Source organism: Caretta caretta, chromosome 2 (genome assembly GCF_965140235.1).
Source record: "Caretta caretta isolate rCarCar2 chromosome 2, rCarCar1.hap1, whole genome shotgun sequence".
In the NCBI taxonomy this organism is placed as follows: Eukaryota; Metazoa; Chordata; order Testudines; family Cheloniidae; genus Caretta; species Caretta caretta.
Genome location: NC_134207.1, coordinates 252,913,368 through 252,926,026, shown reverse-complemented (window position 1 = coordinate 252,926,026; position 12,659 = coordinate 252,913,368). Strand labels below are relative to the sequence as shown.

General features: G+C 41.1%; 1 protein-coding gene across 9 annotated transcripts in view; it reads left to right on the top strand.

Annotated features, from left to right (window-relative positions):
- Positions 1-12,659, top strand: part of DPP6 (dipeptidyl peptidase like 6) — a 790,271-nt gene that overhangs the window by 766,663 nt on the left and 10,949 nt on the right. For all 9 annotated transcript variants that reach the window (XM_048837577.2, XM_075125995.1, XM_048837580.2 and 6 more), the window contains 4 exons: positions 4,509-4,607; positions 7,069-7,138; positions 10,055-10,249; positions 12,028-12,082. In XM_048837577.2, the coding sequence (XP_048693534.2) occupies positions 4,509-4,607; positions 7,069-7,138; positions 10,055-10,249; positions 12,028-12,082 (419 nt within the window). The remainder of the gene's footprint in view (positions 1-4,508; positions 4,608-7,068; positions 7,139-10,054; positions 10,250-12,027; positions 12,083-12,659) is intronic.

Below are 12,659 nucleotides of genomic sequence, written 5' to 3'. Positions count from 1 at the left end.
TTGGACACCCTGAAACCTTCAAAGGACCCTTTCTGGGAGTCACCCCTAACGGGTGTTCCCCAATGTGGCTACCCTGAAACTACCTTTAAAGAAGGGTTGTCACCATGGACTGAGCTGTGTAGAAAACTTATTCCGGCCTAGGCCTTCATTTATTTTTCTGCACATATATTGCTGGTTTCAGCGGTGGGTGTGGGAGAACGGTGTAATTATCCCCAGGCTTGTGGAACTCCCTTTCTGGGATCCAGGGCAGAGCAGAAGGAAACAGTGCCATGGAGGCAGGACAGAAGCAGATCCAAGTACAGAAGGAATTCCCAATGTGTGGAGCTGGGCCCTGGTGAAGATGTAGCTTTTGCAACGCACAAATACCAACTGGTACTTTCTGATAGATACTAGATGCTAAAACAATCAAACAGGCTCAGAAAATACCTCTTTACATGTCAGCTAAATAATATTGAGAACATATTACAAACATGCTGTTTCTTTAACCTTAACACACTGTATAAGTATCTACCAGCATCTCAGCCTCTCTGTGCTCTCTACAGCTATAATGAGACATCCACCTATTTTGTCCCTGATGGAGGCTTTGGCCTGACTCCTCCTTTGCACCAGTTTAAGTCAGGAGCTGTCCCACTACAGTCAGTGGAGTTACACTGGTGTAAATCTGAAGCAACTGGGAGGAGCAGCAGGACCATAGAAAAAGCCAAACTTCAGCCCAGGCAATCTCTGTGTTTCCTCAGGCTACCCAGTCCTAGGAAGCTACAGCATTAGGCTGTCAGAAACATTTCCACAAGTCAGGGATTGCTTCATAACTCTGGGAACTGCAATTACAAGAAGGCTATGTGAGCTCATCATTAATGAGTAATAGTATTCCTGATCTCACCCTCATGCCTAGCGTATAGTTTTTATGCAACTCATACAGTATTGTTTGGTCACTGTTAAACCTAGGCCAGTTTTTCATTTTGTTTCTTACAGAAGAGGTAAGGGGTGAACCACTCCTAGGAGAGGGGGATCTTCTGGAATAAGCTTCTTCATTTTACCTTTTAAGTAACTGAGAAAATGGCCTGCTTTAAATCTGCTTATTTTATGTTTCTGTCAATGTCAATGAGACTAAGAGCATGACTAAAACAGTCAAGATTTGGCCCTGATTTTGAACTTTAGCATGGAGGTGATTTAATTTTTGGACATTCATGAGCCTTTTTTGGCTGTTTTTTTCTCTCCATTTTCTTTTTCCTTTTATGTAGATAGTTTGATTTTCCCATGGCTTTAGATGTGACTGACTGCATATAACAGCATATACCTTCTAGTGCTCTCATGATATTGAAAACAGTGTCATAAATGACTATTATGTGTATAGCATGAGAACTGTCATGGAACGGAAAAAGTAAATAAAATACTTGACAGAAGTGGCATAAAATATACTGAGAATGTCGATGTATATTGAGAGTTATAGATGTATAGTATTTATTGCACAGGTAATTAGATAGAGGTGTGCACAAAACTCATCCTGTTTGCTAGAATGCATGATTTCTACATTTGATTAGCATTTCCCCTGGCTCCTCATTTTCTAGCATTTTGTTGCTTCTAAAGAGAGGAGACAATTATGACAGTTGAATTTACTCATTTAATTTAAGGCCATTACTCTATAAAGGGAGTTTGTCTCAGTATTCTGCAATAATCTGATAACAATGAGTCACGCCAAATATTATAGAGTGCTTACATTTAATTAAACACTGACCATTTGTACTTCACAGATGAGGGTTCCCTGTAGTCCTAAAGCAGAAAAGAAAGTCCTTTAGGAGATGTGCCAATCTTTTCTTATTTCCTTCACTCTATTCCTGCCTTTCTCTGGATGCAATTATATGAACAAATAAAATGGCTTTACTGAACTCCCCTGTGTGGCAGACCTCTTTCTGCTGATAAAGCTAGTTGTGTGGGCCATAATTAAATGAGAATCCTAATATTTAACTAAACTTAATAGTCTGTTGCTTTGGAGCTTTTGTGGGAGTTATGAATTCAATAGAGATGATCCAGGCTTTTCAGAAACATGTTGAATAGTCATTGAACCATTATAGCCACTTGCTGAAAGATCTGTGAAATGTATTAACTGGTAACGGCATGTTTTTGTGCTGTGCCTGTTTTTCTATTCACTGGAGATGGGCATGACTAAATGTGATTCAGAACATGATTATGAACTTCCTCCAGTATTATATTTTCAGGAGGGCCTGAGGGAGTAGTATCCATAAGCATAAGTGTCATTAAAGTGCTGTTATAGTCAATAAAATGTGTAATTGGTGTTGGGAGTTTCCACATTATATTTTACTCAGTGTCTTCCAGATCAAATAGACCATGTTTATTATCATTTCATAGGGAAAAAAATTTCTGGGTCAGACACTCAGCTTACAGAAGATGAAGTGTTCGTGGGGTCCAGATTTCAAGAGGGATGGGGTCAGAAGGATGGGCCCCTGCTGGAGAAAGTCCTTGTATGTGGAAGCTGAGTCCTCAGTACACACAGATGAGGTTCATAAATCAAGCCTGCCTCAGCCAGACTCTGGTTACGAGAATCAAAAGGCACTAACCCTTGTCAGAACCCACTGTATCAAGGAAAGGAGGGAAGGTATCAACTGGCTCCCTGCACCCATGACACAGAAAACTTACCCAGGGCCAAGACATTAGGGTCCAGGCGTGTGGTGCAGAATCTGGGAACCTGGGAGTTTTACAGCTGGACATGAAGAGGCTGATTGAAGGAGGCTAGGGGGCAGGCGAGTACTTGGTTGAAGGCCTGCTGTTGCAAGGACCACTCCTCTGACAAAGTCGTTTCTGGCACAGCCAGTCCATTGGAAGATTCAGAGAGCTGGGTACATGCAGGGCTTTGAAGGACCCCGGGGGAAGAGGACATTGGATTCTCCCTGGAATGGAACATTCTTGTCCTGTCTTGAGGATTCAGGTTGGCCACCGTGGTTCTGTTGTCCAATGTGATCAGGATTTGGCTGAGGAAGGAACTGGAGAGACAATCTCTGACAGCCTTGAGCTCCAGGGAGTTGCTGTGGCACTTTGTTTCCAATGGCCTGACTCTGATGAGTTGTTAGATGCTAGAGGTCCTGAAGTAAGGCAAGGCCTGTTCAGCCTTCGCTTGCTGAAGGAAATGAATTAGGCCTTCTCTGTCGAGAGGGAAGAGAGCAAGTCTTGCCAGAAAGGCTAAGAATGGAACCTGGCCTGAAGCAAAGCCATGCATGATCAGACACAGTTGCTCCATGTTGGGATGTGTCCCCTGGCTTCCTCTCCACTTAGCACATGTTGCTGCTGAGAACCTTGAGAGCTCTTCAGCCAAGCAGCCGCTCAGCTGAGTGCAGGGGGCCATTGTTAAGCTGTTCTGGAGAGAAGTCGCTCGGCTGCTGGCCTCCTGCCTGGAAGGGAGGGGCAAGCTGGAGATGAACCACCCCATGAGGGCGAGAGAATTTGGTTCCAGAGCAGGAGGGAGGTTGCTGCTCGGCAGGAGGCAGCTCAGCGTTCAGGTACAGCCTGGGCAGGAGGGAAGGGGATGCCACCTGGAGAACAGCCGATCAGGAGAAGGGAACAGCTCAGCAGAAGGCAGTGGAACAGCCACGAGGAAGATGTCACCCTAGGCAGCTGTGTGATATGCCTATAAGATAGGGCCAGTCCTGGCACCAAACACCCATGAATCCAGTCAAAGTGGGAGCCACATGGGCTCAGAAACTGGGACACTCAAGTCTGGTGGGACACTTGAAAATATAGGGCTTAGGCCTTGACCACTAGATCCCCTCCATAACACAAGCGCTGTCTTGTCTGTGTTGTCTCTGTGCATGGCTGGCTGTCTGTCTGATTCAGAGCATAGTGCTGGTCCAAGGGAGATGTTCAGAATGTGAACCAACTCTGCTGCAGTTTGCGGAGCTGTGTGGTAGACGATGAATGATGTTCTGTTGAGAGCTTTCATTGACTCTTAATTGTTTCAGATTGATTTCACATGCCTGGAGAACTCTCGAACAGAATATCTTCCCCTTGAGTGAAAATCTCAACGAAAATATATCTGCACCAAAAAAATCCTCTTCTCCCATTCCACTTGAACTGCAGAGCGAGCTCTTAAAATGCATCGATTCAACCGTAATCTTCTGTTGCTTTGTCTGAGGCGAAAACACTGTTACAGCATCTAGACTTAGAAGGCTAGATCCTCAGCTGGTGTGAATCCACTTAGTCCTTTTGATTTCGGTGGACGCCAGTTTATACTACCTCTTGATCTGGGGCAAAGGTGTTTTTTTTTCCTCTCAGGTAATAGAGCCCATAATAATTCTTTGGATCTGAAGCATGTTTCAGAAATATTGCAAGGTAACTACTATATTTTAGTTGTGCATCTCTCCTCATGGACTTCAGAGGGGACAGTGTGTCTAGAAGGAAAATATTTGTTTTAAAAATATTAGGGGCATGGGCAAAATGTTAAGTTGTCCATGAATAACTCCGGAGGGTTTGTGTGGTTTTTGTCCTTATTCTTTCAGAAACCTTTGAGCTGGAGGTAAATGAAAATGTGCAGCTGGCTGTAAATGACAGGCAAATGCCTAAAGTGGAGTACATGGAAATCAAGATAGATGATTACAGTAAGTATCTCTTTTCGCCTTCCGCTATTATTGTTGTGAAATGGCACAGTATCTCGACTGGATTGACAGGAGGAAAAATTATTGTGGCTGTCAGTGATGTCATCCAGTTTGGGAAGCACTAAGTTGGGAAATGCTACATAGAAGGAAGTTATTCTGGAGACAGGAGTTGATGAGGATGGAGGAGACAGAAAGAGAAAAGGATAAAAATTAGCTTTTATATAAAAAAAGTAATTGACACTGGGAGATGACATGATGTGGATCAGCTGTCCATTACAGGGTGTGTTTGCTGTAATATGATTGGTTTATTAGTTACAATATTCCATTTCAAACCTATTGTATGTGCTTACTAGCTACAACTGTGGCAGTCTCTCAGTACAGAGCAGTAAATTGCAGTGAATCAAGCAGCAATTACCAATCAGGAGACATGCATGTAAGAGATTTTCAGTCTCAGTGATTTAAAATTTTTCATAAAACCCATGTAATTTGATAGAGGTTGGAAAAAACAGCTGTACAAGAAAAGGAAAGTCCAAAATCTTATTTGCAGCAGAGAAGAATGACACTTGGAGCAGTTTACAAACGCAGCTAGTTCTTTTTTGTGCCAGTCCTTAATTAAATATTCTCTCCACATCTGCAAAAGAGCAGATGTGCAAAAGAGGCGAGACTAAAGGAAGGGGATGGGGACAGAGATACAAACAAATAAACCTAATATAGACAAAGGTAGGGCCAAATAGTTCAGATATTTTCCACCAGCCCCCTTAGCTGCACCTGCAACATTTTTAAGAGTGTCTGTTTTGTTACATGGAAACTCCACATTTGAAATCCCAAAATATGTAATGGCTCCCAAAGATCCTCATTTCTGCGTGGCATTTGTGTGGCTATACTTGACAATTTGGAAGCAGTTAAGGAAACAGGGCTGAAAACATGTTCCTTGATATTTTCCCTATGATGGGATTGGTCATAGTAGAGATTTTCTTCAAATGCAGAGTACTGTAATAGAAAACATCCATTCAGATACGACATAGAATGACACTTACACGGAAAGGAATGAGAGATACTGTGTAATCTGGACCAGTGAGTGGTGTTATAAAATATGAGGCCAAAAGCCGAGTGGCTATAGCTGTTTGAACACTGCAGTAATTACCTAAAATGCTCTGCCTGAATCATTGATATTATGAAGAGAAATGGATGCATAGAAATAAGGAAAACAGAGCTGTGCATTTTCTGAACATTTTGGGCAAAGATAGAACATCAGTGACAGCCTATCATAGACAACTCTATCCAGACCCTATGAGCCATTTCATAATTATCTTTTGAATTGACTATAAATAACTGAAGAACTGCGGCTAACATTATTAACTGCAGTTGTTGGTGAAAGTATCTTCTGCTGATCTTAACTAGCCTGTTTTTTGTGTGTAATAAATACAAGCTGGCTGTATTTTTTCATGTGCCTTCACCATGTATCCAAGGTCTGCCCTAAAGGCGTCACCGTAACTGGAGCACTGTGTGCCATGTTTTATGTATATTTAAAGTCAAATGGCTGACTCTCTGACTGTCCCTGGGCCATTGATCCAATTTGTAGTCCATTAGCATTCAGATGGAATAAGTAATTAGACTGAGTCTCACAAAATGATTGCAGAACAAACCACTTAAACCTAGTGCTTAAACTGTATATTAATTCTATTGAAAATCCTGCTAATACTGATTTAATTGCCATGCCTTTGGTAATCTGGATTATAGTTAATATTTTAAAAACTAATGCAGTCTCATTAATGCAGAAAGCATTTGTGTGGGAGCACTTTCATATACCGGTTGGTGGTCAAGAAGAGCATCTCAGAGAATTTAAATGAAGTTTTAGGGGGTATCATTGCACAACTGGGTCCTAACTCAGATGTCACAGATTTTATACCAGTGTAACTTTGTCAACTTGGAGTTACTCCTGATTTGTATTATACCAGAGGAAGTGAGATCAAAATCAGGCCCCTGGAATTTAGGATAAGAGGCAAGTCCATCCCCTAACTGTCTTGAAGCCCCTAAAGCAGAAAAATTCTGCCTGTCACATCAACAACCATGTTATTTGGCAATTGTACCTTACATTCCTTTTGTCTTAAGCTATTGTTACCCTCCCTTTCTCTGCCTCCCCAAAATATTGATTCTTGGCAGTGTCACTCATCCAGCTGCCTAAAGGGAAAATAATAGCTATTGCCAGATGTTAATTGCCTGTTGTGTAAGTGATGCATGACTAAATAGCTCACTCTAGGTTTAAATTTCTTGTCACCTCAGCTATTACGGTCTGGATCTTATCCTTGATTACATCTGTGTTTTTAGGGTTTTATTTACCAGAGCATCTTATTAAATGCTGTTTTATTTCTGTTGATAATGGCCACAACATTGTAAAAATCTGTGATAGTTATCTCAACATTCCCATATTAAATCCTTCTTGTTGTTTGTTACTTTTGCCTAGAATTGCCAATGCAAATCTTAAAGCCAGCAACCTTTGCGGACACCATACACTATCCTTTGCTACTGGTTGTGTAAGTTTTCTTATTTTTATTTGTAATCTGTAATTCTTATTTTCATTTGTAAAAGCAGCCAAGATCAGAGCCATGGTGGGGTAGGTGCTATACAAACAGAGGATAAAAGATGATCCATGTACTAAAGAATTTACAATCTAAGGCCCCTATTCTGTAAAGAATTATAGACAAGCTTAATTATACACACTCTGCGTATTGCCACTGACTTAAGGGAAAACATACTGCATTTTTAAGAGATCTCTTACACCTAGCCCAGTGCAATGTTGGGTACCAACCACACACAATACTCCCTTTATGCTATGCCAACTTCTTTAGACTGAGGGTACGTCTACAAAGCAAGTAGGATTTCACGGCAGCACGTCTCAGAGCCCAGGTCTACAGACTTTGCTACAGCCCTAAAAATAGCTGGGAAGACATTCAGGCTCCGTCTGTAGCTATTTTTAGTGCATAGCATGAGCCCAAGTCCGTAGACCCAGGCTCTGAGACTTGCTGCCATGGGGTCCAACTTGCTGTGTACACGTACCCTAAAGACCTTCATAGTTAAAGCTAGAATGATAGCAGACCCAAAACCTTTGGGATCATGCTATGTCAGGATGATAAAGGAGATGTCTTCAAAAGGAGGGCTGCCTACAAAAGAACTGGTCAAACAAAAAAAATCAGCAATTTTTTTTAAATTCACATCCTGCTCCCTTTGGGGCGAAGCTCAGGGGACAAGCTATAGAGTTTCCAATCTGCTACAGGAATGTGGAACTTCCTTAAAGATCTTCAAATAGATTTTTCACTGAACAATTTGTATCATCTCTTCACCACAAATAACAGTGCTGGCTCCACTCCACTCTTCCAAATTGGTTATTATCTCTCTCAAACCTGGCTACAAACACTGTAAATTGCCTTGGGCAAAAATGGACAAGGCCTTAATGAAAATTCACTTTAAACCTAGCAGAGAGTTGTGAAATCAGCTTTTCTCAATACTGCAACTATTACAAGGGATTATTTTTATTTAACTTGAACCCACGGCACACCACTCCCTCCCATGGCTCCTCAATAGTGTAATATCTGTGGATCTCTTAGCAGGACTGGGTGAGCCCACTCACATTAGAATACTACATTAGGGGATGCATTGTCTTCCTGTTAAACTGTGGCAGTCACTGTTGGGGAATAGTGGACATGTTTACTTTTTAATGGGCTATTATAGTCTCTGCAAAAGCTTAAATCTATAGTTACTCTGCCGTGTAGTCCTAGAAATAGCAGTGAATAACCAGCCACCTCCATGCAAATGGTGCCTTCCTCATAGCAGCACCAAACTATTAATGCCATCTATCCCAACAACTGAACTATCCTTACAACTAGTCCACTGAGTCATTTAGGCTCAGATCTGCAAAGATTTTCAGGCACCTAACTCCCATTGATTGCAAGCATGGATGCACTTTGCCAGGAGAAAGGAGTCTGATATAGGAATGAAGGAGGCAAAGATGCATTGCGAATGAATTCCAAAACACCATCCTGCAGCTTCTTTCAATGAAGGATAAAAACACTGCAATAAACAGGCTGCCACATCACAAAATTACGTCAGCAAAAACATACTTCATTATACAAGTGCTTGAGGAAGATTGGTACTCATCAAGCTAATGACATTTGGTTAGGCTGCCTCTGAAAGTGGATGGTCCTGGGGTTTGTGGAAAAAATGCAAATAACTAAAGTCATGTGCATGTTAAAAAATTGAGAGAAGTTTTCTTGTGTTTCTGGGAGCCCATAAAAGGAACTGAAGTAGATGAAAATGCCAGTATCCCTAGTCATTTAGAACTAACTCCACAAAATTTCCTGTCCCTTGCTCACCCTATTTCTGTGGGTGCACTGTAATTTCTGCTTTGTATGGAGAATTTGAGAAGTTTGAGATGCTCAGCTAAGCGCTGTTTGCAGTGTTTGTGTGGTCATGTGTGTTTCTTGTGATCATTTAGGACTAAGTGCCCCCAAAGAGCATGTAATCTAAGTCCTTGATCCTGCAAAGAGAACTGCATTGGTGGGACCCGATTTGGCGGGTGGGTGGAAGAAGTCTGATTACACAGTTCTCGTCCAGGACCAGGATTTCCCTGAGAGAGAGCCCTATTCGTCTGATCACCCTGACTACCCACTGCAACCAGAGCTGAACTGTTATTAAAGTCAATTGTTTTATCACCAGTTTGTTTTTTAATTTGCTTTTCCCTTGTATCTATTTTAAGCAATAGTGACATCAAGTGTCTGACAGTCACATCTGTAGCCACTATCCGACACTCCTGTAGGAGAGGGGAGGTTTGCGATGGGTGACAGGAGTCTAACGAGTCAATAGGTTTTCTTCCCCAAATTTTCTGCCATGCTCCCAGGCTAGGCCCTCCCAGTTAACCTCCACCAGCAACCCCACAAGAGTTCAGCCCCTACAGACTGGAGGGATGAGAGAGAAAGGAAGAAATATAGATTGGGGCCAGCTCCTCAAGTGGTGTATAATGACATAACTCCAGTGGAGCTATGCCACTTTGGCCAAGTTGAGGATCTGGGCCATTTATGTGTATGCTTCCTAGTTTCACAAAATGCTCCAATATCCTGGTGGTGGTTGCCATATGAGAATCTAGATAGATAGCTGAGAAAACCTTCCTGCAGCTTCCTCACCTGCCTCAAAACCCATCCCACACACCAGACCTCCCTGCGGCAGTGCTGTATGAAGACAGAGATCATGGCTTTCTCGTTAAAGTCGATGTCACCTTATAACGCATGTGGCATCGGTACAAGCTGCTCTGCAGGCTCACCTTTAAAAGGAGAGACTATGTTGTCACTTTTAAAAGAGATTATGTAGCATGAAAGGTCTCTAGTCTTAGGCAGCCTTGACATTGTTCCATTGAGCATGAGTAAGATGCATTTGTTTGGTCTCTGTTTTTGTTTCAGTGACGGAACACCTGGTAGCCAGAGTGTAACAGAAAAGTTTGAAGTGAATTGGGAAAGCGTGCTGGTCAGCTCCCACAATGCAATTGTGATGAAGTTTGATGGCCGGGGCAGTGGATTCCAAGGCACTAAGTTGTTACATGAAGTTAAAAGAAAATTGGCCCTTTTGGAGGAGAAGGATCAGTTGGAAGCTGTCCGGTGAATGACACTGTCATTATAAAAATTAATTGCATTTATAATTGAAATGTATTCTCAAAGGCTCGGCAGCTGTATCTGGACACTAGAAAATACTCTAAGGCCCTGATCCTGCAAAGAGAACTGCATTGGTGGGACCTCACTGAAGTCAACAGGGATCTGTGAGGGAGGGGTGGGAAAAGTCTGCTTACACAGTTCTCTTCCAGGATCAGGATCTCCCTGAGAGGGAGCTCTGTTCATCTGATCACCCTGCCCAGAGCTGAACTGTTGTTAAAGTCAATTGTTTTATCTCTCTAGGTACCACTCAGTGATGCATCTCCTCCTGTTTGAATACTGTTGTGTAAACAATTGAAGAAATGTGATAAATTGAAAGTACAAATACACTCCTGTATATTTCAATATGGGGAGTAAAATGTCAGCTAAATAAGAATTCCATTTATAAGCCAAAAAACTTTTTCTGATGTTAACATTAATAAGAATGTAGCTGAAGGTCTTACCTTTTAAAAGTTCAAGGGTCTGCTTTAAAATATTTGGGGGAAGGAGAGGAGGAGGAATATTTTTTTTTAAATGGTTGGATTCGGTTGAAGGCTCATTCAGTTGTTAAGAGAAGGATCTGTTGGAGGCCTGTGAGATCTTCCTCAGAGGTGTTGCCAAACCATCAGAGTAATGCATGCCATGTGACTACAGCAATAGCCTAATACATAGGAATGGTGGTTCCATGCCATTATGAAGCTAGTTCGGTTGATAAAAATATATACTTGGTCTCTAAGGAAGTGGGCACATATATGGATGATGCTAATGTTTGTTATAATAAATAAACAAACAGACTTTATTAAGGCTAATAATTTGGCATCAAAATGGTGGATTAAGATGTTTAAGGATTTACGGAAAGATTATTTAAATAACATTCTGGGGACTGTATTAAAGATGACTATGAATGTTTCTGAAAAACATACAAAAAAATTTCTTACATTTTTAGTCTTACAAATAACTTACAATGATGTATTTGCTTATAATTACTTATTTGCTGCACAGGTAGAGACTTTGGCTAATTTAAATATTTAAACATTGTTAAATGAAGCTATCTGCCCCCTGCTTATGTTCAAGTCCTATCCACTTACTTTACTGGGGGGGAAAGTAACGTCCATCAGTAACGTTCTGATTTCAGACTCTGTGCCACTGGGGATAAATAACAAAAGGGGCAGAAAGAATACCGTTTGATTTTCCGTACCTGGATTAATTTTGCAGTGCTAGCAGCTGGGGAAAAAAATCCACCTTCTGACTTGTAAAGTGAAGATATTTTTAATTTAATTGCAAGACAATAAATATGAGACCCTGTACTGTTTGCAGAGTTACTGTTCTAAGTATTTCATACCTTAAGAATGCCATTGGAACCAGGTATAAGTAAGAATTTTGTTATTGGCTCTACAGGTAAGATGTTGTGCTTCCATGATCCAATCAAAATTAACCGAAATTAGGGTGTACCTGGTACTTTTTGGCTCACAGGAGGTGTGTTCTGCATGATGTACCTGGAATATTCCATATCAGGCATAGGGTTAAAAGAGCAAGAACAAATCAAACAGAAAGCTACATGATAGCAGTAGCCATCAGAGTGAGTTTGGATTAGCCTATATAATTCGCTTGAGGCTTGGGTAATACAATCATCCTAAACTCATGCTTATAAAATCTTCAAGCCACACAATGCCATCATGTACAGTATTCCATGTATCTAATAGTGTCCTCCTTGAACTTAACTATTTCTCATCTGTTTCATATTTTAGGATAATGTTGAAAGAACATTATATTGATAAAATGCGAGTTGCTGTATTTGGGAAGGTAACATTTTCCTGTGATTCCTACCCTTTGTTATTGTTTGCTGATGTATTTAAGCACTTGCGCTTAATCTTGATTTATTGAGTGTACTTGTGGTGGTGGTTTTGTTTTTTGAGATAGGCTACTTCTTGCTTAGAGATTCTAAAGATGAGAGCTTTCATTATATCAGCCCATTTGAAATGAGCTGTAGCTCACGAAAGCTTATGCTCAAATAAATTTGTTAGTCTCTAAAGTGCCACAAGTCCTCCTTTTATTTTTCCATTTATCAATGTTTCCTTTGAAATTATCTTGAAAAGGAAAAACATCTATTATTTGTGAGGAAAAAATGCTGTCAGATATGAGAAGGGGATTGTTAGAAGAAACTATTGTTGCTATCCGTATAGAGGTACAGTGGGTGAAAAGTGCTGAACAGATCACAGAATCCTTGTCTCAGAGACTGCTTACCAGTTCATAGCAGCCACTGAAATGCTAATAACAGGTTTGCTATTGGCACTATTTCTGAAGGGGTTGAGGAAAGGAGATGGATTCTTGGCTTGGTACCAGTTCATTCAACCTGAGGGGAAACACACTAAGATTGACA